The sequence below is a fragment of the Aythya ferina genome, assembly GCF_964211825.1.
Source record: "Aythya ferina genome assembly, chromosome: 3".
Taxonomy (NCBI): domain Eukaryota; kingdom Metazoa; phylum Chordata; class Aves; order Anseriformes; family Anatidae; genus Aythya; species Aythya ferina.
Genome location: NC_140298.1, coordinates 120028214 through 120053393, shown reverse-complemented (window position 1 = coordinate 120053393; position 25180 = coordinate 120028214). Strand labels below are relative to the sequence as shown.

Here is a 25180-nt window from a genome sequence, read left to right as displayed (position 1 = left end):
CAGGCAGAGGGGAGGGGGATTGGGGCTTGAGCAGCTGTGGAGGGGTGGCCACATCACTGCACAAACTGGGACATGGGAAATTCACTGAAAGATATGAAAAAGCTTTTCTGGTGAGGGTGACAAAACAGGCTGTCTAGAACAAGCTGCCCAGAGAGGGTTTGACACGGGGCTCAGGGGGTTGCAGTAAGTGGGGTTACGTCAGGCTGGCAGCCGGTCACCGGGGTCTGCGGGGCTGCATTTCAGGGACGGTTCCTTTTAACGTTTTCATAAGTGACTTGGACTCAGGACTCAAATGCACACTAAGTTTTCAGATGACACTGAACTGGGAGGAGCTGTTGACTCGCTGAGGGCAGAGAGATGCAGCGAGAGCTTGGCAAACGGGAGGGCTGGGCAATCACCACCACCATGGGGCTTAACAAGAGCTAGAGCCGGATTCTGCACCCAGGAAGGGAAAACCATGGCTGCATGTACAGACTGGGGGATGAGAGGCTGCAGAGCAGCCCCACAGAGAGGGACCTGGGGGGTCTGGAGGACAGCGAGCTGCCCAAGCAGTGTGCCCGGCAGCCAGGAGACCGAGCAGCACCGCAGGGTGCCTCGGGCACGGCCCCGCTAGGAGGGACAGGAGCGTCCTGCTCCGCTCTGTGCTGGTGCAGCCTCACCTCAAGCACTGTGTGCAGCTTGGGTCCCGCAGTATAAAAAGGGCATAACACGCTGAGAGTGCCCAAAGGAGGGTGCTGAAGGTGGTGAAGGGTCTAGAGGGCAAGATGTATGAGGAGCGGCTGGGGTCCCTGGGTTTGTTCAGCCCCGAGCAGAGCAGGCTGAGGGGAGGCCTCATGGCGGCCTGCAGCTCCCTCACAGGGGAGCGGAGGGGCAGGCGCTGAGCTCTGCTCTCTGGGGACAGCGACAGGACCCGAGGGGACGGCATGGAGCTGGGACAGGGCAGGGTCAGGCTGGGGGTGAGGGAAAGGGTCTGCACCCAGAGGTGGTCGGGCACTGGGACAGGCTGCCCAGGGACGTGGACATGGCACCGAGCTGCCAGAGGTCACAGAGCATTTGGAGAATGCTCTCGGATGTAAGGTCTGTTTTTTGGGTGGTCCTGGAGCCAGGGGTTGGATTTGATGATCCTTGTGGGTCCCTTCCAGCTTCGGATGTTCTGTGATCCTACCTCATAGGGAGATAGTCGGTGATTCTGACACGGCTCACTGGAGATCACCTGGGCCTCATCATCTCTGGATGATCGCTGGAGATCATCTGGAGACGGAGCCAGCTGAAGCAGCCTGACCAGGACTGCATTCGGGCTGGTTTGGAATGTCTGCAGGGGCTGAGACACCACAACATCTCTGGGAAACCTCATCCAGTACAGTTTTCTTTCTCTCTTCCTCTCTCTCTCTTTTTTTTTCCCCCCAATACAGTTTTCTAGTTCTTGTTTTCTTATGTCCAGATGGAATTTCATGTTTCAAAGCCCTGATGGACATGGCCCTGAGCAACCTGCTCTGGCTGACTTCGTTCTGCACAGGCATTTGGAGCAGATGAGCTCCAGAGGCCCCTTCCCACCTCAGCCATCCAGTGATCACACTTCAGCTTCTCCTGAAAGGCTTTTCAGCTTTCCTTACCTCCTTCACCCTTATCCCCCGTCCCACCAGAGCCCACCTACCGGCTCGTTAACCAGGCTGAAGCCCAGGGCTGTGCCTTGCTGTCAGCTTTCCTCCCCACTCTGGGTGCTGACCTCCCCTGGTTCGCAGCAGCCCCAGCTGGTGCAGCCCCTCTCAGTTCTTCCCAAGGAACCACCACTGCTGGAGCCCCGCTGTGCTGCTCTTCTAGCAGCTCTCAGGGAGGTTCAAGGCCCCTGTGAGGACCAGCATTGCCCCTGAGGACACCAAACCTTCTCCCAGTTGTCTCAGGAACATCCATGTCCTCCTTATCACTGGGGCACCTGAGACACACTCCAGCAGGACACATCCCTGTCCTCTGCTCCAGTCCCAGCCTGCCAGCTCCCACCAGCACCGTGTGTCCCACGGAGGAGTGAGCCCCTCACAGGGATGTTCCTGCACAGGGAATCTGTGCTCCTTCTGACCGGCCCGTGTCCATTGGTCATGGCCCCCAGCCCCGTGAGCTGTCCCACTGCGGAGCTCTGGCAGCTCAGGGGTGTTGCTGCCTACAGAGCTGGAGCCCCCACCCTGCACACACTGCCAGCCGCCTGCATGGGGGTGCTGCACCCCCGTGCCCTGCTCGCTGGCTACGGGGCACCCCCTGCCCCCACGGCTCCCTCGCGTCTCAGGGTCTGTGAGCGCCCCGTCCCATCCCGTCCCGTCCCATCCCGTCCCGTCCCGTCCCCCGTGGGCACGGCACATCCCCCCCCAGCAGGACTCCGTGATGTGCAGCCCCTGTCTCGGTCCCTGTCTGCTCGGCGCCGCCTGCCCCGAGCCCCCCCACCCCCCCTCGGTCCCGCCGAGCCCCGGGCAGAGCCCCCCCGTCCTGCACTCGCTCAGCCTCGGGTTTCCACCACGTTTTATTACAAAATCGGTGCCGGCCAAACAGCACATGCGGGCCTGGCCGGGGCCGTGCTGGGGCCGGCACCGCACCCACGCGCCCCGGAGCGGAGGCCGAGGCGGGCGCAGCGGGCTCGGTGCCGGTGCCAGTCCCGGTCGCGGTCCCGGTGCCGGTGCAGCGCTCAGCGGCCCACGGCGTCGAGGATGAGGCGGTTGCTGTCGGCCTGGGCGCGCTGGCTCTGGGCGCGGGCGAGCAGCAGGAGGTGCCGCAGGAGGTGGAAGGTGAGGTCGATGGAGAGCGGCGGCGGCTCGTCCCTCCGCGCCCGCCACGGCTCCGGGGGCGGCAGCGCCAGCGGCGGCCACACCGGGCGGCCCCGCGCCTCGGCCCCGGCCCCGGCCCCGGCCCCCGCGGCGACCCCCGGGACGGTGCCGTCGGGGCGCGCGGGGCGAGCGGCGGCGGGCGGCGGGCGGGCGAGCAGCAGCAGGAGGGTGAGCAGCGCCCGCCGCATCCTCGGCTCCGTCCGCACCTGCGGGGCCGGGGGCTCAGCGCGGGCCGGGAGCCCCGGGGCGGCCCCGGGAGCCGGGGAACCCGACGGGAGCCTCGCAACCGGCAGTGCGGGGCCGGCTCGCCGGGGTCCGTCCCCGGCCCGGTGCGTCCTGCCCGGCTCCTGCACCGCCCCGTGCCCCCCGCGCCCCGTCCCGAGCCCCGTGCGCTGCCCCGCACCCCCGTCCCGTCCCGTCCCGTCCCCGCTGCGCCGTTCCCGTGCCGCGCTCCGTCCCCCGCCCCGTGCACCGTCCCGTACCCGGTGCGCTGTCCCCGGTCTCCTGCCGCTGCGCTGCCGGTGGAGCACGATCGGTCCCGCGGGGGCTGAGCCGGCGGCGCGGCCGGGGTTTATATAGGTCCCGGAGCTCGGGCTGACGTCAGCACCGGGCACGCACAGACCGGAGGGGGGGCGGGGGCGGGAGGGGCACCGGGCCCGTGGCGGGGAGCGGGGAGCCCGGCAGCGGTCAGGCCCAGCTCTCTCCGGTCCCTGGCCCGGGGTCCGTGACCCCGGAACCCCAACCCTAACCCTAACCCTAACCCTAACCGGCACCCGTCGGGCGCGCCACCTCCCGGCCCCCGGTACGGCTCCCGGTCCCCCGTCCGCCTCCCGCCGCGCCCCCAGCCCGGTGCCGCTGTCCGCGGTGCTGAAGGACGGCGGCGGCGGGGACAGCGCGGGCTGGGCAGGGGCACCGGGACACCGGGGTGGGCGAGGAGCCCGGGGCCAGAGCGGGCCGACCCGCGGGCGGTGTCCGGGACGGCCGCACGGCGACAGCTCCTGGGGGACACCGGGGGCGCCGGGGGGGTGCGGGGCTGGGGGGGCAAATCCACGGCACCAGCACCCACCAGCGCCGGGCGGGCACGCGTGGCCGGGCTGTGGGCGGCGGCCGGTGGCACCGTGCCGCTGGCAGCGCTGGCGGGTGCTGGGGTCCCGGCACGCTGCACGCCGCGGGCCAAGCGCTGCAGACAGCCCGAACCGGAGGACGAGCCGGTGGCCAAGTAGCTGTGACTCATAGCGCCCGAGCACCGCGAGCCCACGGCGCGGCTGCTGCGTGCAGGATGTTCCAGCTCCGGGCACTGCTCGAGCTGCCAAGCGGTGAGGTGGCTGCCGGTGCGCCACGCCACTGCCCGCAGGACCTCGCAGCCGGGCCAGGGCCCTGCACATCCCACACGGGGCTGCTGCACGGCCCCAGCGGGGCACAGCGTGTTCCACGTGGGGCTGCTGTGCAGCCCTGTGCGTGGCGAGGCAGCACCAGCGATGGGCAGCTGGTGAGAGCGCTGGCACTTGGCGCTGCCTCCCCCGTGGATCAAGGGCAGAACCCTCAGCAGGGGCTGAGCTGAGCCCCCCAAATCCCCAGCAGCCTCAGATCCTCGGGGTGGCTGCTCCCAGGCACAGCCACCCCCACTTGTGCCACGCTCACAGCTTGCTCCCTGCCAACACACCGGGTCCTTCCTGGGACCCCAGACGCAGCTGCATAAGGCTCAGTCTGGGAGCAGCAGCCTCATCCAGCTGCTCTGGGCTGAGGCAGCGCTGCCGAGGGGCTGGGGCTGCAGCCAGGGGTGAGGTTCCCTGCTACGTCCCCATCAGCTCTGCTCCCAGAGACCCCAGGTGGGATGTGCCCGGGGGAGGCCAGGCAGGGCAGCTGCAAGCCAGACCGTGCTGGTCACTGCGTGGTGCAGGAGGGGCACAGGCACGTGTCTCCGGGAGGCTGCAGCACCGTGGGGCTCCTCACTGCCCAAAGCAGGCTCATCTCAGACAAGCTGGGTGTGGATGTGGCCCTGTCACAGCCCCAGCTCCAGACCTCCTTCTAATCCTTCCTGCACCCTCCTGTTCGGCACGTGCCCTCCCCACACCTTTCAGTGCACGGTGTATCTGCAAAACCCACGAGGATCTTGGATGGTTGCACACACGAGGCTTCTGCCTCCTCCATGCAGCTCACCCTGTCCTGCAGCGCAGCAGGACCAGAGGCACCTCACAGAGGGGAGGGCGGCGTTGTCAGCGGCCCTGCAAGCACCGCAACGACCTGGTCTGAAACCACGTCTGCAAGGACAAAGCCTCACTTGGTGGGACGGAGGAATGAGGGGCCCACCGGGATCCACAAACCCAAACGTCACAAGGATCAGCTGGGAACAGCGCCGTTTATTGGGTGCTCCGGCTGGCAGGAGCAGGGCTACACAGAAATCCCGTTCCCACTGGAGGTGTAACTGGAGCAGAGCGGCGGCTGCTGGGACAGACGGGCTGGGGTCGGGAGGCACGGAGCAGAGCCGAGCCCCAGCCGTGGTGCTGCACCCCGGGTCTGCACCAGGCCGGTGCTGCTCCAAGCCCTCATCCTTCCCCAGCAACCCCTGGAAAAGGACAGAGCTGCCCCCAGGGGGAAACACCCCACGCGTGGGGCAGGGCCGGGCAGAGCAGGGAGCGCGGATGGGGGAACGCACCAACAGGCAGAGCCCTGCACGGCCCCTGGAGCAGCCCCCGGCCCTGGCCAGACCCGCTCCCCCCCCAGAGCAGCAGCAAGGGCAGGAGGGGTCCCACAAGGGGAGCGGGGACAGGGCCCTGCACGCCCCAGCCCCGTGCACGGCCCCCACGTCACAGCCTGGAGGTGGAGCGCTCAGGCGGCACACGGGGAGCGGGGGCAGCCCCGGGAGCCTCCCCTCACAGCCGGTTTGCCTTCCAGGAGAGGTAGCAGTTCCAGACGATGGCCACGCACTGGACAACTGCCAGCCTGTGGGCAGAAGGGACGGGATCAACAGCCACAGCCGCGGGGACCCAGAGCTGGGGCCGTGGCTGCGCTCCTACCTGTGGCTCAGGGGGACGAAGTAGAAGTTGGCAACCTGCACCGGCGGCCAGATCTGGGCAGAGGAGAAGGAGGAGCGGGGGTGAGCAGCCGTGGCCAGGCACCCCCAGCCCCACGCCCACCTCTGCCAGCCTCTGCCCGTGCTCAGGGCATTCACCTGAGCCCAGGGCAGTCCCCAGGCAGGGCACGGGGTGGCCGCTGGGGACGCGGAGGAGCCCAGCCCTGTCCTGCTGGTGGGCAGAGCCAGCACGGCACCCCGGGCAGGGAGGCTCGGCGGTGGCCTTCACCTGACGCCAGCACTTACACAGTAGTTGGTGAGCAGGGCGTCCACGTAGTCCTGGGGAAGACAGGGAGGCCGTGAGGGGGCAGAGCGACCCCACGGCCACGGCAGCACTGCCCGCAGGGCTCCATGCAGGGTTCCCTGCTCTGACCCCCACCTCTGTGCCTGCTCGAGGGGGGCACTGGGCAGGTCCCCAGTCCCCCTGTACTGTACCAAGGGATGTGATTGTGTGGGGCTGAGGGGTGGCAGGAAGGGGTGGCCACAAGTGCTCTGTGCCCACCACGAGCCCATCCTGCAGCTGAGGACCATGGTGCCATGGCCAGGCTGCCACAAGCCAGTCTGCCCAGGAGGAGACGCGGGGCAGGAGTGAGGCAAGACGAGCATGAGGAGGGCAGGAGGGAACCAGGATGGCTGCAGCAGGCCCAGGGCACGGCTCCTTCCTCCCCTTTGCACAGGCCTGCCATGAGCCCCGGCCGAGCCCTGCGTCCCTTGAGCATCTTCCCAGGCACAGTGGGCAGGGACAGAGAGGGGCACGAGCTGGGAGGACTGGGCTGGGAGGACTGGGCTGGGAGGACTGGGCTGGCCACCCTGGGAGCGCAGCGTGCTGCTGTCCCCGCAGACGTGCCGCAGCCCTGCCCCATGGCAGCAGCAGCAGTCCCCTTGCCCAGCCTGGCTATGACTCAGCCGGGAGCCCGGCCTCCTCCCGGCACTGGCCGGCAGCCCAGAACGAGGAGAGCGGGCGCAGGGGTGACGGATGCTCTGGTGACGCTTCTTCTGTGTGGGGAGGGATGGATGAGCCCCAAGCTGGGGGTGAAGGTGGCTGCTAGCCACCGCTGCCTGTCCCCTAGCCCACAGCTCCCTCCTAGGATGGAGCACCAGCGGGGAGCCACAGCTTGCAGGGATTGCCCCGGCACAGGGCAGCACCTGGCCCTGCCCAGAGCCTGCAGATTAGGGGCCCCCATCCACCTGTGTGCCCCAGCACCGGCGCTGTGCCCCCGGCAGACGGGCGAGCACCCCCTCGTGCCGCGTCCCGCGGGGGGTGGTCATCGTGTGCTGGTGACTCACCCTCCGGACGCGCTGACTCAGCTCGTGCGCTGGTTTCCAGCAATCGCTGCTAATGGGAGCCATCTCCGTAATGGCTCTGCAGACACAGCCAGGACGGCGTGCAGGGAGCGCGTGGCACCCCGCAGCGTGCCCAGCCCCAGCACCCACACCCGGGGGACCGGGGGCACCCAGCACCCCTCGCCTCTGGGGCTCCGGACACCGTGCTGAGCCTGGCAGGACCAGCCCCACGCACCCCTGGTGGCCACTTTGGCCACCTCCCCATGCTGGCCATGGGGCACCTGCAGGAGCCAGCTCTGGGCTGTGCCCAGGGGAACAAAGGGGCCGTGGCCCAGGCCATCGGGGCAGGGGCAGGCGGCGCTGGGAGGGAGCGGTGCGGGGGCACCACCGCAGGCAGAGCAGCCAGGAGGCGTCCCAGCCGCACACTGCTCGGGAAGCAGCACGTACCTGCTGGATCTTGGACCAGTTTTCCTCCACAGACAGACCGTTCACGGCCCCCGTGATGCCGAGGAAGCAGCCGAGGAAGCACGGTGCAAACCCACCCTGTAAGAGAGGAGACGGAGCCCAGGGCTGACCCTGCAGGGACCAGAGCCCTGCCAGCAGCACCGGCACAGGGCAGCCCCCGGTGGGCACGGAGCCACCCGTGTGCCTCTCACGGGGCACTGGGCAGCAGGGAACAGCCCCAGCTCGCCCCATTCCCGGGGGCTACCCCCTGCACTGAGCTGTAAAGGAGGGGATGGGACACCAGGCTTCTGGAGGCACCCAAAGCCAGGCTAAGGGTGGCCCCACTGCCAGCCTCGGCCCTTGCCAGGGTTGGTGCCAGCCCCAGGGGGAGGCAGGACCCGGCCCCCCCGGGCCCCTTCCCAGAGCTGGGCACAGCAGTGATGCCGGGGACAGCACGGCCCAGCCTCCTGTGCCTGGTTCAGAGCACAGACAAGGTAGCTCTGGGCAGCCACAGGGGAAAGGGTAAAAGAGGGACCTGAGACACGCCTGGGGCTGCTGGGCTGAGCTGCCCCTGCCTGGGGTGTCCTGCACCGAGCTGGGGCTCCTGCAGCAGGGTGGAACCCCCGGACACGCGGAGGCACCGTCCTGCCGCAGCCCTGCGGCGCGGGTCCCTCCGGGCGAGGCACTGACCTGGTCCAGGACCATCTTCTTCACAGCCACAGCCTTCGTGGCGCCCGGGACGAGCCGGTCCAGCACCCTGTACCATCCGCCCACCACGGGGCCCTGCGGGAGGCGGGTGAGGGGCTGCGTCCTGCTGTCCGTGCCGTGGGACCCCAGCCCCCCTGTCCCGGCACTCACCACGAAGCAGCAGCCGATGGCCATCATCTTCAGGGTGCGTTTGCCGTGGTGCTCGCGCAGCCCCCGCCGCTCCACCAGCTGCTGGGCGATCACGTCCCCGGCTCCCATGAGGGCCCCTGCGAGCAGCACGGCTCAGGGGCAGGGCCCCGGGGCGCTGGGTGCTGCCCCTGCCCCCGAGGCCTCCGAACGCTCCTTCCCTCGGGAGGCAGCTGCCCGGTGCCGGGCCCGGGGCCGGGTCCTCGCAGCTCCCCGGCCTTTGGCACGGCTCGGGGCCTTGTTTCCATATCGGTGTGAGGACTGCTGCCGTGTCCCCGCGCGCCCTGTGGGGTGCAGCCCAGCGGGGCTTTTGGCAGCTCCCGCCCCATCCCACACCCCTGACCTCTTCGACGCAACTCCCTTGGCTCCGCACTCCTTCCCCCAGCCTTTGCGGGCTCCCCACTTGCTCCTAATGCTCCTGATGAGACAGTTCCCAGGCAGGTCTCCAGCCCCCTGCGTTTCTGCTCCCTTCTTGGAAACCCAGGGCACAGCGCGCTCGCGGCTCCAGGGCCAGCAGCCCCAGCATCCTTCCCTACCTGGGACTGTCTGCACATGCAGCTCCTCACCCCGGTGTGCTGAGGGCGCTGGGGACAGCAGAGCCCCAAGAAGTGTCCCCGGGAGTGCTGGGACCCCACAGCCTCCCCGTGACGGCCCCAGCAGCCACAGAGCAGGGCCCAGCCCAGGCACTGCAGGCAGCAGCACACCCAACACCTCCCAGCCCCACAAGCACTGCTCCCCCGGACCCCACGCACCCACCCCACGCAGAGGGGCCAGGAGGGCAGCAGGGCCCAGGCACCGAGGGCTCACTGCCGCTGGGGTGGGGGCACATCCAGCACTGCCTGCAGGGCCGGGCACCCCAACCCTAACCCCAAGGGAACACCGGGGCCAGGCAGGGCACAGCAGCACGGGGCTGGGTGCCCCCGCTGCGCCCCTCCAGACCTGAGACCAGCCCCGGGCTGACCCCGCAGCTCCCCCCGGGAGGCAGCCGCGGTCCTGCCCGGTGCTGCGGGAGGTGGCCGTGGCTGGCGGCCAGGCCGAGCGCTGCCCCCGAGCGCTTGGAGCACGCCCAACCCTAATGAGGCCACGCTGCCGGCAGCCCCGATGGGCCTCGCTGCTGGCAGCCGGAGGCCGCATGGCCACGGCGGGGCGCGGGGCTGCTCCGCAGGCAGGGGCAGGCAGGGGCAGGCAGGTCACCCCCGCGGGCACGTGCTGCTGCTGCCGTGCCCGGGCTCTGCTGGCAGCCTGGCCCCCGGCCCGGGCTGCGGGAGGCGAAGCGCTGCCTGACCCCGCGGCTCCTGCCGCTGCAGGGTGTCCCGGCACAACCGGCTGCCAGAGAACCTCCCCGGCACGGCCCTGGCTCACGGCTCCGCTACGGGGAGGGAGCGGCGGCAGGGGGATGGAGGCTGCTGGGAGCAGGGAGCGCAGGGCGGCTGCACCACGGCACGGCCGGCAGCGAGGGCTGAGGGGCTGAGGGGCTGACTGCTCACCGAGGCTGCCAGGGGGCTGCAGGAGGCGAGGGGGCTGCAGGAGGCGCCTCCGGTGGCACGGGGGGGTCTTGGGCTGCCCGCAGACCGGGACGAGCTTCGGCCCCAGGACAGAGCCCTCCTTGGCCGCCAGCCCCCCCGAGCGCTGGGTGAAGCCCCCTGCACCGCACAGCCCCGGAGCCAGGTCGGGGGCTGCAGCGCGGCCCCAGGGGGCTGCGTGGGGGCTGAGCCAGCCCCGGGCTGCTCCCGGGCAGCCCCCCCGTGGTGCTTGGCCCCCCTCAAGCCCGCGGCGGTGCCTCCCAGCACAGGGACACCAAGAACGGGGGGCGCACGGGGGGTGGGGGGGCAGGGGGCAGCGATGGGGGGGGGCAGGGGGCAGCGCCACCCCCGGGGAGCGGTGAGGAGGGACGGGGGGGGCGGGGGGCAGCGGGGGCACCCCCAGGGCCACGGGGGGATTTGGGGGGGCATGGAAGGGGCTTGGGGGGGTCGCAGGGCTTTTTGGGGGGGCTCACGGGGGGGGTTGGGGGGCTCATAGAGGGCTTTTAGGGGGCTCGCGGAGGATTGGGGGGGGCACAGGGGGTTTTGGGGAGGGTGAAGGGGTTTTGGGGGGATTCACGGGGATTTTGGGGCTCAGAACCACGTGTGCGCGGTGCGGGGGGGGCGCGGAGCAGCGCGCAGGGAGCGGCCCCGGGGGCTCCCGGCCCCCCCCCCCGCTGCCGGCAGCCATCCCGGCCCCTCCCCCCGCCCCCCGCCCGGTGCCGCCCCGGTCCCTGTGTCCCCCTGGAAGGGGGGGGGGGGGGCGGTGCGGGGGGGCCCCCCCGGCCCTTACCGGCGGTGAGCGCGGCCCCGGCCCAGCCCCGCGCCGCCAGGAGCCGCCCCCAGCGCCGCGCCATGGCGGCCACGTGACCGCCCCCCCCAGAGATGGGCGGGGCCAGGCGATACGGGGCGGGGCCAGGCGATAGGGGCGGGGTCAGATGCTGTGGGCGGAGTCAGGAGATAGGGGGTCAGGCGATGGAGGCGGAGTCAGACGCCGGGGGCGGGGTCAGGTGGGAGGCGTGGTTTATTGCCGTCAGTAGCGGCCCAGCACGGTGGCCAGCAGCGCCATGCGCACGTACATGCCCTGCTCCGCCTGCCGGAAGTACGCGGCGCGCGGGTCCGAGTCCACCTCCACGCTGCGGAAGTGACGTCACCACCGGGAGCCGGGCCGGGACACCGGCGGCGCCCCCAAAATCGGTCCCCCCAGAAACAACCCCCGGGGCTCAGAGCCCCCGGCCCGCCCCGGCACCCGGACACCCCAGAGACCCCCGGGTCCCCCCCAGCACCGGGACCCCCCCGGCCCCGAGAGCCCCCGAGACCCGGGCCCCAAGCCCCCACGGCCCCAGCCCGACACCCCCGGGGCCGGGAGCCCCCCAGCCCCTCACAACCCCTCTGGCCCCCAGACCCTCCTGGCCCCGACCCTCCTCACTCCCCTGTCCCTGAGACCCCCCAGCCCCGGCACCGGCCCCAAGAGCCCCCCAAGCCCCCCCCCGCCTGGCCCCACCCCAACACCAGCCCCGAGAGCCCCCCGGTCCCGCCTGGCCCTCACCTCGAGACCCCCCAGCCCCAGCCCCAAGACCCCCCCAGCCCCGTTCCCACCCCCCCGGCCGCACCTGATCTCGTTGACGCGCGGCAGCGGGTGCATCACCACCATCTTCTCCTTGGCCCTGGTCATGCTGTGCGGCGTCAGGACGAACTGCCCGAAGCACTGCGGGGGCAGCCCTCAGCGCCAGCCCCGCGCCCCCGCACAGCCCGGACCCCCGACCCCCCCCCCCAGGCCCCCCACTCACGGCCTCATACTCCTCGGCGGACTCGAAGCGCTCCTTCTGGATGCGGGTCATGTAGAGCACGTCGGTGTCCGGCAGCGCCTCCTCGATGCTCCCGAACTCCTCCTGGGGGCAGCGCTGTCAGCGGGGCTGCAAGGGGGTGCACCCCCATCCCCCTGCACCCCCTTCCTCACCTGCTTGATGCCCTTGGAGGCCACGAAGGCGGTGATGTCGGCCGGCATGCGGAGGCTGGGGGGCGTCACGTAGCGCAGGTTGACGCGGTACTGGGTGAGCAGCCGGGCCAGGGAGTGCACCGTGCGCCCGTGCTTCAGGTCGCCCACCATGGTGATCTGCGGGGAGCGGTCAGCACGACCCGGGGCGGTGCCTCAGGGCCCGTGCCCGCAGCCCCCCGCCCCGCGGCACCTCACCGTCATGCCGTTGACAGTGCCCAGCTCCTCGCGGATGGTGAAGATGTCCAGCAGCGCCTGCGTGGGGTGCTCCCCCACCCCGTCCCCGGCGTTGATCACGGGCTTGCGGCAGTGCTTGGCAGCCAGCTGGGGCACGGGCAAGGCTGAGCGTGGGCAGGACCTGCCCCTACGCCCAGCAGGGAACAGAGCACAGCCCTGCCCCACAGCCCCGGCCATGGGCAGCACAGGGCCCCGCAGCCCCCCGGGCCCACTCACCTCGACAGCGCCCGGCTGGGGGTGCCGCAGCACCAGCACGTCGGCGTAGCAGCACATGGTCTGCACCGAGTCGGCCAGCGACTCGCCCTTCTGCACCGAGGACGTGGCCTCGGAGAAGGACACGACGGAGCCGCCCAGGCGGCACATGGCCGCGGCGAAGGAGCTGCTGGTCCGCGTGCTCGCCTCGTAGAACATCGACGCCATCACCTTGCCCTGCGGGGCCACGGCATCAGCACGGGGAGCACGGTGGGGGAGGCACGGGGCACCCACGGCCCCGCTCCCGGCTCACCTTGAGGATGTCCAGGCTCCGCTCCTTCTGCACCAGCATGCGCAGGGTGTGCGCCACGTTGAAGAGGTGCGACATCTGCGAGGAGGGGGGGCTCAGCGGGGCTCACTCCGTGGCACTGAGCCCCCCGCACGCCCGTGCAGGTGCCCACGGCCCCGCAGCACCAGCACCCGCCCCCAGCCTGGGCACCTGCTCCTTGGAGAACTGCCGGACGGAGAGGATGTGCTGCCCCACGAGGGGGTGCAGCAGCGGGGAGGTCTGGAAGTGGGGAGCACCCTGGGGGGATGCCTGGCGTGGGAAGGGTCCCGGTGGGTAGCCGTGGCTGTCCTGGATCGCAGCAGGGTCTGCAGCACCAAGAGCCAGCGGTCAGCCCATGTGGGCGGCCACGCTGCAGCCCCCACAGCCCCCCACTGCCGGGTGTCCCCGGCCCCCCAGTTCTCCCCCAGCACCCACCTGCCTCCGCTGCCTTCCTGCCGGCCTTTTCTCGGGCATCCTCAGCTGGGGCGGGAGAGGGGAACAGCAGCGTTAGAGGGCAGCGGGTTGCGGCAGCCCTGCCCTGCTCTGTGGGGGTGCTTCCAGCACGGCACAGCACTCCTGGCACCCTCACTGCCGTCCTCAGCAGCACCGGGTGAAGGCACCACGGGCCCAACCCCAGGGTGACGGCTGCCCTGAGACGTGAGGCCAAGCCCCAGCGCTGTGCCCCTCACACGCCCCCCACGGACCCCAATCGGACGCAGCCCCAATCACACTGGCAAGCGTGGGGTCCCCGAGGTGCCGCGCAGGCTGGGGCCGGGGCAGGAGGGGAGCAGGCGGGCGCCGCCGTGCCCCGTCCCAGGGACCCGGCCCCACACGGGGCGAGAGACGGGGCCGTGCCAGGGCGGCACAGGCAGCCCGGGGCCGGCGCGGCACCTGGGGGAGGGGATGCACTCATCGGCTGCGGTTAGTGCCATTAGCGCGGCCGCGTCTCATTGTCTGAGTGAGTCCCCCCCCAACATTACCGGTGCCTCGGGCGCCCGGGCGGTGCGTGGCTCCCAGCCTCCGGAACGCTGAACGGGACACAAGGGCAGGCATCAGCGGGGCACCTGGCCGCGGCCCCGGCCCCACCACGGCCGCTCGCTCGCTGCCCCGCCGCCCCCCTGCCCGCCGCGCCGCCCCCCTCACCTGGCAGCCCGGGGTCGGAGGCGCGGTGGATGCGGGGCGGGAGGTGGAAGCGCCCCTCGCCCACGGGGCCGGCCCGGCGGGGGCTGGAGGCTCGGCCGCGCAGCGTCTCGCCCGCCCCTGCGTGCCTGGGCCGCTCGGGGGTCTGCGGGGAGAGGCCGAGCTGGAGCCGGGGCCAGGCAGGGCACGGCCGCCCCTCCCGGCCGGCTGCACGCCGTACCTTCACGCTCTCCTTGGCGGGGGCCATGTGTGGCACGGGCACGGCTCCCATGGGCCATTTCCTCACGTCCTGCCCGTAGCCGGGGGGCACCAGCACCTGCAGGCACAGCGGGTGAGGGGCCGGTGCTCGGTGACCCCCCCAGGCGCAGGGGAGCAGCACCCAGGACCTGCGCAAGGGCCTCACCTGCCCGTCGATGTAGGCGACCTCCCCACGCAGCACCACCCTCCGCACCGTCCCCTTCACCTTCATGCCCTCGAAGGGCGTCCAGCGGGCCTTGGAGAAGGCCGTGTGTTTGGGGATGACCCACTCCTGCTCCAGGTCCACCTGCCGGGAGAACGCGTCAGAGGTGCTGGGGCCGGACCCGGGGCGGGCAGCGGGGCAGGGACCCACCTCCACGTAGGTGTCCTCCTGCGCCGGCAGCCCAAAGATCTTGCGGGGGTTCTCGTAGAGGCGCTGCACGATGTCCTCCACGGCGAGGCGCCCCTCGGACACGGCCGTCAGCAGCAGTGGCAGCATGGTCTCCAGGCCTGGGAAGCCAGGGGGTGGCTCCAGCCCCTGCTTCTCCTCCAGCGTGTGCGGGGCTGCGAGATGGGGCCGGTCAGCGCGGGACGGGGCCGCGATGCCTGGCCCCACAGGACCCGCTGCCGTCCCCACCCCACACCCACAGTCCCTCGGGGCTAACCGTGGTCGGTGGCGAAGCAGTCGATGGTGTCCATGTTCTCCCAGAGCGCCTCCACGTCCTGCTGGGTGCCCAGCGCCGGCCGCACGGACCCGCAGCCCGCCCCGAGGCGCCCCAGGTCGTCCCGGCACAGGAAGAGGTGGTGCGGGGCCACCTCGCACGTCACCGGGACCCCCTTCTGCTTGGCCGCCTTGATGAGGAGGATCTGGGGGGGCCACGGTGAGGGCAGCTCTGCAGCCCCCCATGCCACATGCCCCCACACCGAGGGCTGCTCTGACGGGACCCCAGGGCCCCCCCGCTTACCTCCTCCCGGCGGGCCACGTGGCAGATGTGCACGGGGCGCTGGTGCAGCTGGGCCACCATCAGGACAGCGGCCACCGTCTGCCCCTCTGCGTGGGCCACGATGGGCAGGTGCCGCGGCCACTGCTCGAAGTGCTGGGGGAGATGGGGCTGGTGGGCACCGGGCGCCCTCGCCAAGACCCCACCAGCCCCCGCTGCGGCAGCTCACCTCCATCCACAGCGACACGTCGTCCATCCGCAGGCTGGAGAAGGTGTCGTTCAGGTACAGCTTGAGCCCAGCAGCCGCCCCGGCCAGGGGTCCCAGCGAGCTGGCGTTGTCCGAGGAAGCACCCAGGAAGAGGGCGAAGTCGCAGCGCGCCCCGGCCTCAGCCAGCTGCGGGCAGTGGGATGCAGTCGGTGCCGGGCTGGGGCTGCCCTCCCCGGCCAGCCCCAGCAGTGCACGACGAGGGGACGGCGGTGGGGGCTGCGGCAGTGCCATCTCCTTACCTTCTGCACCAGGGCAAAGGAGGTGGCATCGGTGATGGCCGGGCTGGTGTTGGGCATGGCACACACCATAGTGACGCCCCCGGCCAAGGCAGCTGCTGTGCCCGAGGCGAAGTCCTCCTTGTGGGTGCCACCCGGCTCACGGAGGTGCACGTGGACGTCGATCAGCCCTGGGGAGCGGGGCAGCATCAGCAGCAGCAGCCCCAGGCAGGGGCTGGTGCGCAGGGACGCGGCCGATGCAGGGGATGCCAGCGGCAGACAGGAACGCCCCCATCCCCAGGGCTGCCCTGGGTACTCCCCTGGCCCCGTGCTGCCCCCAGAGCCCCCAGCCCCACCTACCTGGCAGGCGGATGAGTTTCTGGGACGTCATGCAGTCCACGTGCATCTTGAGTGGGGGGGCAGCCCCGATCTGGCCCAGTGCCTGTGGGAGCAGCAGCTGCCAGGTTAGATGCGTCCTCCAGGGGTGTGCGTGGACAAGGCTCCAACGGGGCCAGGACAAGGGCACCCACCCGAGCCCCAGCCCAGAAGCCACCCTCCCACCCGTAGCAGAGCCCACGTACGTTGCCAACCCTGCAGCACCCCCGGCACCCCCCTGCCCTGCCCATCCCCAGCTCGTGCCCGGTCCCACCTCCACGAAGAGCTTGGTGCACTTGATGTCGATGATCAGCGGCACCGAGTAGTCGACGGCCAGGCGCCGGGTGCGGTACCCCTTGGTGACGAAGGAGGAGAGACGCCGCCCCCCCGAGTTGCGCATGGAGAGGTTGATGACCATCTCGAAGTGGTTCTCGGCCAGGTAGTCCAGGATGCTGCGCTGCGTCTCGCGGGCGCCGGCCTCGCTGCCGTCGGCCTCCTCGAAGTGCCAGTCCACCGCCATCACCTGCCCGCAGCACCCCATCACAGCCCTGCGCCGCCCCCGGCCCCCCCGCCGGGCCCCGAGCCCCCACCTTGATGCCGTGCTCCGTGTAGAAGTCGGCCGTGCCGAGGCTGGCGTACAGGTTGTAGCCGAGGCTCTCCAGGGTCCGCACCGTGGGCAGCAGCTCGCTCTTGTTCTGCAGCACCACCGCAGCTGGTCAGGGCACTGGGGGGGGACCAGGACCCCCAGCCCCAGCCCCAGCCCCGGCCCCACGCACCTTGTAGCTGCCGATGGTCAGCAGGATGTTCTTCTTGGGGATCTTGAAGCCGGTGCTGAGCATGGCCTTCAGGTACGCCTCGCAGCGGTTCTCCCCGAAGCAGGCCACCTCGCCCGTGCTGGTCATCTCCACGCCCAGCACCACGTCGGCGCCCGCCAGGCGCGAGAAGGAGAACTGGGGCACCTGGGGGGGGGGGAGCAGGGCTCAGGGACCGCCCGCACGCAGCCCCCAGCCCCGGCCCGGGCCCCGCTCACCTTGACGCCAACGATGCCCGTGCCTGTCATGAGCCCCACAGGCTCCACGTCCTCGCCCATGATCACCTGGCTGGCCAGAGCCACCAGGTCCACCCCCAGGGTCTTGGAGACGAAGGGGAAGGAGCGGGACACGCGCACGTTGCACTCGATCACCTTCAGCTGGTCGTCCTGCGGAGAGGGGACGGCTGTGAGGGGCGTCCTGGGGCTACGGGGGTCCTCGCAGCACCCCTCCCTGGCACAGCCCCATTGGAGGTACCTTGGCGATGAGCTGCAGGTTGAAGGGCCCGGTGACCTGCAGCTCCTGCCCGATGGCATGGACGATTGCCTTGATGCGCTCCAGCGTCTTGGGGGTGATGTCCTGAGGGGGCGTCACCAGGGTGGCATCGCCCGAATGCACCCCGGCGTTCTCCACGTGCTCTGAGATGGCGATGGCCACCACCACGCCATCACAGGCCACCGCGTCCACGTCGATCTCCTGTGAGCAGGCACACGGTCACCGCCCGGCAAGGCACCGAGGAAGGACCTGGCTCTCGAGGCGCAGCAGCCACCCCCGGGCTGCAGGAGCCCCGGCCAACCTTGGCCTCCTGGATGAACTTGGAGATGACAACGGGCTGCTCCTTGGACACGGCCACGGCGTTGCTCAGGAACTTCTCCAGGTCGCTGTCCGAGTAGGCCACGTTCATGGCCGCACCGCTCAGCACGTAGGAGGGCCGCACGACGCAGGGGTAGCCCACCTTGCCGCAGAAGTGCTTGGCCGACTGCGGGAGAGGCAGGGACCCTCAGCCGGTGTGCCCGGGGCCCATCCCCTCGGGCAGCCCGTCACCCCCGCCGCCCCCACCTCCATGTCAGAGAGCTCCTTCCAGAGGGGCTGGCTGATGCCGATGGTGTCGAGCAGGCGGGAGAACTTGAAGCGGTTCTCGGCCGAGTCAATGGCCTCCGGGGAGGTGCCCAGGATGCGGCACTGCTGCCGGTGCAGGGCCATGGCGATGTTGTTGGGCAGCTGCCCCCCCATGGACAGGATCACGCCCTCGGGGTTCTCCAGCTCGTAGATGTCCATCACCACCTGCACGTGGGGCGGGGGGCTGGCTGGGAAGGGGCTGCGATGTCCCCATCCCCACCGGCCCTGCAGAGGGCAGGGCCCGGGACGCCCCCACCCCAGCCCCACAGCAGGCAGGGCCCCAGCCCGCTCACCTCAAAGGAGATCTCGTCAAAGTAGAGGCGGTCGCACATGTCGTAGTCAGTGCTCACGGTCTCGGGGTTGTAGTTCACCATGATCGTCTTGAACCCCATCTGCAGGGGCAGACAGAACGGTGAAGCCAAGGCCACCCCCAGCCCCATGCTCTGGCCACGTTTCCCACCATCTGCCCGGATGCCCGAGGGGTGCTGGGGCCTGCCCAACCTTGCGGAGCTCCTGGATGCAGCCCACGGCACACCAGTCGAACTCGACGCTGCTGCCGATGCGGTAGACGCCGGAGCCGATGACCATGACGTGGGGCTCGCGGAAGGCCAGGTCGTGCTCGGTACCGTTGTAGGTCAGGTACAGGTAGTTGGTTTGGGCCGGCCACTCGGCCGCCACCGTATCGATCTGCTTCACCACCGGCAGGATCTTCAGGTCGTGCCGCATCTTCCGTACGGCCAGCTCGGTGCTGCAGGGGGCAGGGTGAGTGCCGGGCCCCACACCGGCACCAGAAGCAGAGCCGGGGCCGCCCCCCCTCACCTGAGCACGGCCAAGGCCACCTGCTTGTCGGAGAAGCCCAGCTGCTTGGCGCGCTGCAGCACGGCGGGCGGCATGGTGCTCTGCTCCTCGCGGTATGCCTCCAGCAGCACCGCGTGGTCCGTGATGTTCTTCATCTTGTGCAGGAACCAGCGGTCAATCTTGGTCAGCTCGTAGAGGCGCTCGATGGAGTACCCGGCCCGCAGCGCCGCGGCCAGCACGAAGATCCGCTTGTCCGTGGGCGTCTCCAGCTCCTGGCAGCACCGAGGGGTGAGCGGGGCTGGGGGGGCCTGGCCGGCGGCGCAGCCCCCCCCCGACCGACCCGGCGGCCATTCCGCCCCGTTGACCCCAGCGCTCACCACATCCGAGGCTGGTTTCACGGTGTGGTCGAAGCCCACGCAGTTCTCGTCCACCATCCTCAGCGCCTTCTGGAAAGCCTCCTCGAAGTTCCTGCCGATGGCCATCACCTCCCCTGCGGAGGGAGCCGTGAGCAGCCCGGCCCCGTGCGCGCCGCCCCGCGCCGCCGGCCCCGCCATGCTCACCCACGCTCTTCATGGAGCTGCCGATCTTGGTGCTGACGCGCAGGAATTTGCTGAGGTCCCAGCGCGGGATCTTCACCACGCAGTAGTCCAGGCTGGGCTCAAAGTTGGCAGTGGTGGAGTTTGTGACCGAGTTCCTGGGGACGGGAGGGGAGGGGATGGTGTCAGGGGCCTGCACGCAGGGCACTCGGGACGTCCGAGGTCTGCCCCCGGCCCCCAGCGGCGACGCCGTTACCTGAGGACGGGCAGGGGGATGCCCAGGGCCAGCTTGGCAGCCACGTAAGCCAGGGGGTAGCCGGTGGCCTTGCTGGCCAGGGCAGAGCTGCGGGAGAGCCGGGCGTTCACCTCGATGATGTAGTACTGCAAGGAGCAGGCGGGGGGGCTGAGTGCGGGACGGGACCCTCGCAGCCCCCCTCCCACAGCTCAGCTGAGACGGGAGGGCAGCGACTGCCGCAGGGCAGGGACCGCCCGAGGACCGCACAGGCACCGGGAGAAGACTGGCAGGAGCCAGGCAAGTGGCCGACACAGGAGGGCCCCAGGGCAGCGAGGTGAGGCTCAGCCCCGTGGCACAGCACGGGCAGGACCCCGAGCCAGGCTCCCCCAGGGCCGTCCCGGTGGGCTCGGGGATGGGGCATGCAGGGGGTTGCACTCACCTGCTCCGACTCGGGGTTCAGGGCAAACTGGATGTTGCACTCGCCCACGATGCCCAGGTGCTGCACCACCTTCACGGCCGTGCGCCGCAGCATGAAGTACTCGGTGTCGTTGAGGGTCTGGCTGGGCGCCACCACGATGGACTCGCCCGTGTGGATCCCCAGCGGGTCCAGGTTCTCCATGTTGCACACCTGGCAGCGGGGGGTCAGTGCGGGTGGCCCCAATGGCCCCATTTGTGCTCCCACCCCACTGCTCCGCCGAGCCCCAGAACGGTCCCACCTGCCCCCCCCATCCCCCGGGGACCATCGGGGGCTCCCCACACAGCCAGGACTTGAACACCAGCCCCTGCCACGCCGCAGTGCTGCCGGCCCCAGAGCACAGCAGGGCACCCGTCCTGCCGGGCAGCGGCTGTGCCAGTGTCAGGAAAGGGGCTGGGAGCCCCCCCTGGGGCGGGGGCACAGCAGGGAGCCCCTGCCCCCCACGCCCTGCAGCAGCCCCCCCGGGGGCAGGGGGCTCCCCGGCCCCATCTCATACCGTGACGCAGTTGTTGTAGGCGTCCCGCACCACCTCGTACTCGATCTCCTTCCAGCCCTTCAGGGACTTGTCCACCAGCACCTGGGAGGTGTGGGTGAAGGCCTGGCTCACCAGTGCCACCAGCTCCTCCCGGCTGTTGGCGAAGCCGGAGCCCAGGCCCCCGAGGGCATACGCAGAGCGCACCAGCACCGGGTACCCGAGCCGCTCGGCCGCTGCCTGCGCCTGGGGAGGGCAGAGAGACCAACACCGGGGGTCAGCACCCTGCCCGGGGGCTGACCCCCATCCTGCCCCTCGTGACTGCCCCCAGCACGCCCCCAGACCTGCTCCAGGGAGGCAGCGGCCTCGCTGGGCGCCACGTGCTCCCCGATCTCCTCCATCTTCTCCACGAAGACTTTGCGATCCTCCGTCATCTCGATGGAGGCGACGGGGGTGCCCAGCACCCGCACGCGGTACCGCTCCAGCACCCCGGCCTTGGTGAGCTCCACGCCGCAGTTGAGGGCCGTCTGCCCCCCGAAAGTCAGCAGCACCCCGTCGGGGCGCTCATTGCGGATCACCTGGGGGGAGCAGTGCGCGTTCAGTGGGGCTGCACCCTCCAACTCCCTCCGTTGCCCCCCAGGCAGTGTTCCACCACCCAGAGACCCCCAGCTCCCCGTCCCCACACCCCCCAGCCCCGCGATGCTCACCTGGGTGACGTACTCGGGGGTGATGGGCAGGAAGTACACCTTGTCTGCCAGCCCCTTGGAGGTCTGCACCGTGGCGATGTTGGGGTTGATCAGCACCGTCTGGATGTTCTCCTCCTTCAGCGCTTTGATGGCCTGGGGGAGCGGCAGGCTCACAGCTCGCAGCCTGGGCCCCCCGCCCCGTGCCCACCCCGTCCCCCGGCGGGGCACTCACCTGAGACCCCGAGTAGTCAAACTCTCCGGCCTGCCCGATGGAGAGGCCGCCGGAGCCCAGGATCAGCACCTTGCGGGGCCGGGCCGGCTCCTGCCCCGCAGCCGGCGCCTCGCTGTACGCCAGCCAGTCCTGCAGGCGCTGCCGCACTGCAGGGGACGGGACGGGGGACAGGGGGTGCCGTGAGCCCAGCGACGCTGCACCCCCAGGCACGGCCCCAGCCCCAGAGCCCCGCACACCACAACCGCAGCCCGCAGCCCCTCTGCCCCTGGGCCCCAACCTCGGACCCCACACACAGCCCCACAGATGTGACCACTGCCCCGCAGACCCCACATGAGCACAGCACCCCTCGTGCAGCGTGGCCCCAGGCACGGGGGGCTCGGCAGCACCCTCGTGCCCCACGCCCACCTGTTTTGGCACTGCCATCCCCCCGCTGCAGGTCCCGCGCTGCCTCCACGAAGACATCAAAGAGCCCCTCCAGGTCCGTGGGGCCGGCGCGGTGCTCAGGGTGGAACTGGACGCTGCAGGGGGGCAGTCAGGCACCTGCACCCCAGCCCCACGCAGGGGCCATCCCCCGCTCCCACCCCGCGCCCACCTGAAGAAGGGTTTGTGCTCGTGCACGAGGCCCTCGTTGGAGCGGTCGTTGGCGTTGGTGAAGAGCGGGGCCCAGCCGGGGGGCAGGCTGCCCGCCTCCACCGCGAAGCCGTGGTTCTGCGCCGTGATGAAGCAGCGCCGCGTGTCCTCGTGCAGGCAGGGCTGGTTGTGCCCACGGTTCCCGTACCTGGAGCGGGGTCAGGGGGCGTCAGGCACCCCCAGGCGGCCGGGACCCTGCGCCGGCTGCCTGCCCTCCCCCAGACCCCTCTCACTTCATCTTGTAGGTGCGGGCGCCGATGGCCAAGGCGATCAGCTGGTGCCCCAGGCAGACCCCGAAGACGGGCTTGGGCTGGGGGGCCCCCAGCACGCTGCGCAGGCCAGCCACTGTCTGCTGGCAGAGCTGCGGGTCCCCGGGGCCGTTGCTGATGAAGAGCCCATCGAAATCTGTGCCCAGACAGAAGCAGAGTCACAGAGGGGACACCAGCCCCTGTGCTCCCTGTGGGTTGCAGAGGGATCGCCCCAGGCCCTGCCCAGCAGCCCAACGGAGATGCAGCCCGAGTGCAGAACCTCACCAGCTCCCAAGGAGGGTTGTGCAGAGAAATCCCGGACCCACTGACCACCAGCCCACTCACAATCACGATGGCCTAGCCCCACACCCCACCACGTCCCCTGCAGGATCTCATTGAGGCCCTCCCCCAGAACCACTGCCCCCATGACCTCAGGGTATGATGATACCGAGGCGCCCAAACTCCCTGTCACGGGGCAGGATGTGGTTCCCCAAGGCCCCCAGCACCAGCCCGGGAGACAACCCCTGCTCCAGATCCCATCCTCCCCTTTGCAGGGCCCTGGGAGCCCCTGGCCGGGCCCACCCCACCTGCGGTGTCCAGGGGATGGTCCCAGGGAACCACGGTGACGGCCGCCCCCCGCTCGCACAGGCACCGGACCTGGTTGTACTTGAGGCCGCAGTCGACTGCGGTGATCCGCAGGGATCCGCCCGGGTTGAACACGCGGGGTGTCTGCAGGGAAGGTGAGTGTGGGGACCAGATGATCACCCCAGGCCCCCTCCCAGCCTGGGGCTGGCCCTCTGCTGCAAGGAGCCCTGCAGCACAGCTCAGCACCAGGCACCCAGATCCCCCCGGCCATACCTTCAGTGACACCTCCTGCACGAGATGCCGCTTGTTGGGGTCCTCAAAGGGGAGGCTGTTCTCCAGGGTCTCATCTGGCACCAGCTTCCCCAGCAGCGTCCCCTTCTCACGGATCTTCTTTGTTAGGGCCCGAGTATCCACCCCTGCAGAAGGGCCGTGAGACACGGCCGTGCAGCCCCATCCCACCCCGAGCAGGTCCCCATGCTCCAGCATCTTCACCACCCCAACTCTGGGTGGAGCCCTGGGGATCAAATCCCAACGCAGAGACAGGTCTGGTCCCAAACTCGCTGCCCCAGCACCCTAGGTGCCCCCCAGCTCCACCTCTACCCCTGCACCCGACCCCGCAGCCCCCAGCCCCACCTGCCAGACCAGGGATGTTCTGCTCCTTGAGCCACTGGTCGAGGGAGCGGGACGCGCTCCAGTGGCTAGGGGTCTCCGAGCACTCGCCCACCACCAAGGCAGCCACGTGGATCTTGCTGGACTCGAACCACTGCAGGAGCAGAGTGTGAGCACGGCCGGGATCGTGGCCACCAGCACCCCGTGGGTACCCAGCCTGGCCACCTTGTAGCGCACTGTGGGACAGCTACAGCCCAGGGCTGTGGAAGCCCTAACAGATAGGGCCCCCCCCCACCCTGGCCACATGGTGAGGACACGCTGGCAGGGCTGGCACCGTCCCTGTCTCACCCCACACCCAGACCAGTAAGGTCAAGGCTTGGTCTGGCTGATGCCATGGTCCTTGGGAGCCCCGGGATGGGGTGGGCAGACCCCAAGTGCAGCTGGGCCACAGCCCCGGGCCTGGAGGCCAGCACAGCCGTGGGACCCCTCAGCACAGGGCAGATGTGGTGTGGGATGGGGGCTCTGGACCCCGGGAGCAGAGCCACAGCAGGGATGGACCCACGCGTCCCCAGCACGGCAAGAACTGCCAGCAGCGCGAGGGAGGCTGGGGACGCCTGACTGGGAGGGGGCCCAGGGGCAGCGCAGCGGGGGCTGAGGCTGACACGGAGCTGCTGCAGCGGGACCTGGACTCTGTCCTGGGGGCAGGGGCGGCCGAGTGGCTGGGAAGGGCCCGGGGGCCTTGAGCCGCTCTGCCCCCCGGCCCCAGGGGCAGGGACCCCCGCCCTGCACACGGAGCCACCCCAAGGGCAGCACCCGGCCCCGCAGCGCCTCGGTCCCGGAGCAGAGGGGTGCTCCCGCTCCTGCTCCCTGCCCGGTGCCCGCGGCATCGTGCCACAGCCTCCGCCCGCCGCGTGCCGTCACACCCCAACGCGTGCCCGCGGGCAGCGAAATTTGGCAGCGGCACCGGCAGCGCCCCGGGAGGCGGCCGTGCCCTCACCCGGCTCAGCCCGAAGGGGTCGGCCTCGTCGCGGGGCACGCCGTAGTTGCCGACGAGCGGGTAGGTGAGCACCAGGATCTGCGCCCGGTACGAGGGGTCGGTCAGCGCCTCGGGGTAGCCCACCACGCCGGTCTGGAACACTGCGGGGACAGCAGAGCCCGAGCCGTGGCGGCGACCCCCGGCCGGTCCCGGCCCCCCCCCCCGTGCCCGCACATCCCGCGAGCCCCGGCCCGGCCACGGCGCCCCTCGGCCGGGGGAGGGGGGAGCGGGGAGGGACGGGACGGGACGGGACGGGACGGGAGGGGATGGGACGGGACGGGGCGGCCCCGAGCGCCCACCGGCCCCGCTCCCGGGCTGGGCAGCCCCCTCCGGGAGGGGAGCGGAGCGCGGTCCCGGCCCGGCCGCACTCACCGACTTCCCCGGCGGCGGCGGCGGCGGCCCCGAAGGCGCGGCCGCGCAGCACGGCCCCGTCCTGCAGCACCAGGCAGCCCATGGCGGCTCCACGTGCGCTCCGGCGGCGGCGGCGGCCCCGAGCCAGGCGCGTGCAGGGCGGCAGCGGCGGCGGCGCGGAGGATCCGGGGCGGGGCCGGGCCGGGGCGGGAGGGTCCCGGCGGGGCGGGGCGGGCCGGGGCCGCTGCACCTGGAGCACCTGGCGGCCGGGGGCGCCCGCGGGGCACGGGGGGTGCCGAGGGCCCGGGGCCTGCGCGGAAACGCGGGGCTGGGAGCAGGGGAGGCGGCTCCGCGCGGCGCCTCCCCCGGCCGGGACCGCCCGCCCCGGGAGGGAGCGGTCACGAG

At 70.9% G+C, this 25180-nt stretch overlaps 3 protein-coding genes across 7 annotated transcripts; all 3 read right to left on the bottom strand.

The window, feature by feature from the left end:
* Window positions 1-2671: 2671 nt before the first annotated feature.
* UCN (urocortin) lies at window positions 2672-3122 on the bottom strand (the record flags this gene model as incomplete). The annotated part of the gene is made up of 1 exon (XM_084516100.1): window positions 2672-3122. The coding sequence occupies exon 1, from the start codon at window positions 2996-2998 to the stop codon at window positions 2672-2674; it is 327 nt and encodes a 108-aa protein (XP_084372226.1). The 5' UTR covers window positions 2999-3122.
* A 2030-nt stretch (window positions 3123-5152) lies between these two features.
* On the bottom strand, window positions 5153-10888 carry MPV17 (mitochondrial inner membrane protein MPV17). 3 transcript variants are annotated; one of them, XM_084516097.1, is made up of 7 exons: window positions 10819-10888; window positions 8470-8585; window positions 8302-8394; window positions 7615-7710; window positions 6130-6162; window positions 5828-5880; window positions 5153-5753 (listed from the first exon to the last, which is right to left on the bottom strand). In XM_084516097.1, the coding sequence occupies exons 1-7, from the start codon at window positions 10880-10882 to the stop codon at window positions 5684-5686; spliced, it is 525 nt and encodes a 174-aa protein (XP_084372223.1). In that variant the 5' UTR covers window positions 10883-10888; the 3' UTR covers window positions 5153-5683. The 3 variants fall into 3 exon arrangements, with proteins under 3 accessions (XP_084372223.1, XP_084372225.1, XP_084372224.1); XM_084516099.1 differs by lacking the exon at window positions 10819-10888 and adding an exon at window positions 9993-10274; XM_084516098.1 differs by lacking the exon at window positions 6130-6162.
* Window positions 10889-11023: 135 nt separating this feature from the next.
* Window positions 11024-25089, bottom strand: CAD (carbamoyl-phosphate synthetase 2, aspartate transcarbamylase, and dihydroorotase). 3 transcript variants are annotated; one of them, XM_084516041.1, is made up of 45 exons: window positions 24797-25087; window positions 24386-24525; window positions 23413-23542; window positions 23053-23195; window positions 22782-22923; window positions 22180-22351; window positions 21909-22094; window positions 21722-21834; window positions 21317-21462; window positions 21106-21237; window positions 20743-20976; window positions 20423-20644; window positions 19891-20079; window positions 19473-19597; window positions 19241-19374; window positions 19058-19170; window positions 18702-18952; window positions 18384-18630; window positions 18176-18274; window positions 17823-18047; window positions 17560-17742; window positions 17241-17459; window positions 16985-17152; window positions 16731-16913; window positions 16545-16649; window positions 16229-16477; window positions 15940-16021; window positions 15604-15770; window positions 15326-15490; window positions 15121-15252; window positions 14821-15022; window positions 14529-14719; window positions 14322-14462; window positions 14139-14234; window positions 13922-14063; window positions 13759-13806; window positions 13214-13258; window positions 12950-13104; window positions 12764-12838; window positions 12475-12687; window positions 12220-12345; window positions 11986-12141; window positions 11816-11917; window positions 11639-11733; window positions 11024-11161 (listed from the first exon to the last, which is right to left on the bottom strand). In XM_084516041.1, the coding sequence occupies exons 1-45, from the start codon at window positions 24876-24878 to the stop codon at window positions 11059-11061; spliced, it is 6768 nt and encodes a 2255-aa protein (XP_084372167.1). In that variant the 5' UTR covers window positions 24879-25087; the 3' UTR covers window positions 11024-11058. The 3 variants fall into 3 exon arrangements, with proteins under 3 accessions (XP_084372167.1, XP_084372166.1, XP_084372165.1); XM_084516040.1 differs by lacking the exon at window positions 13759-13806 and having other exon boundaries at window positions 24797-25018; XM_084516039.1 differs by lacking the exon at window positions 13759-13806 and having other exon boundaries at window positions 18702-19170; window positions 24797-25089.
* Window positions 25090-25180: the final 91 nt, after the last annotated feature.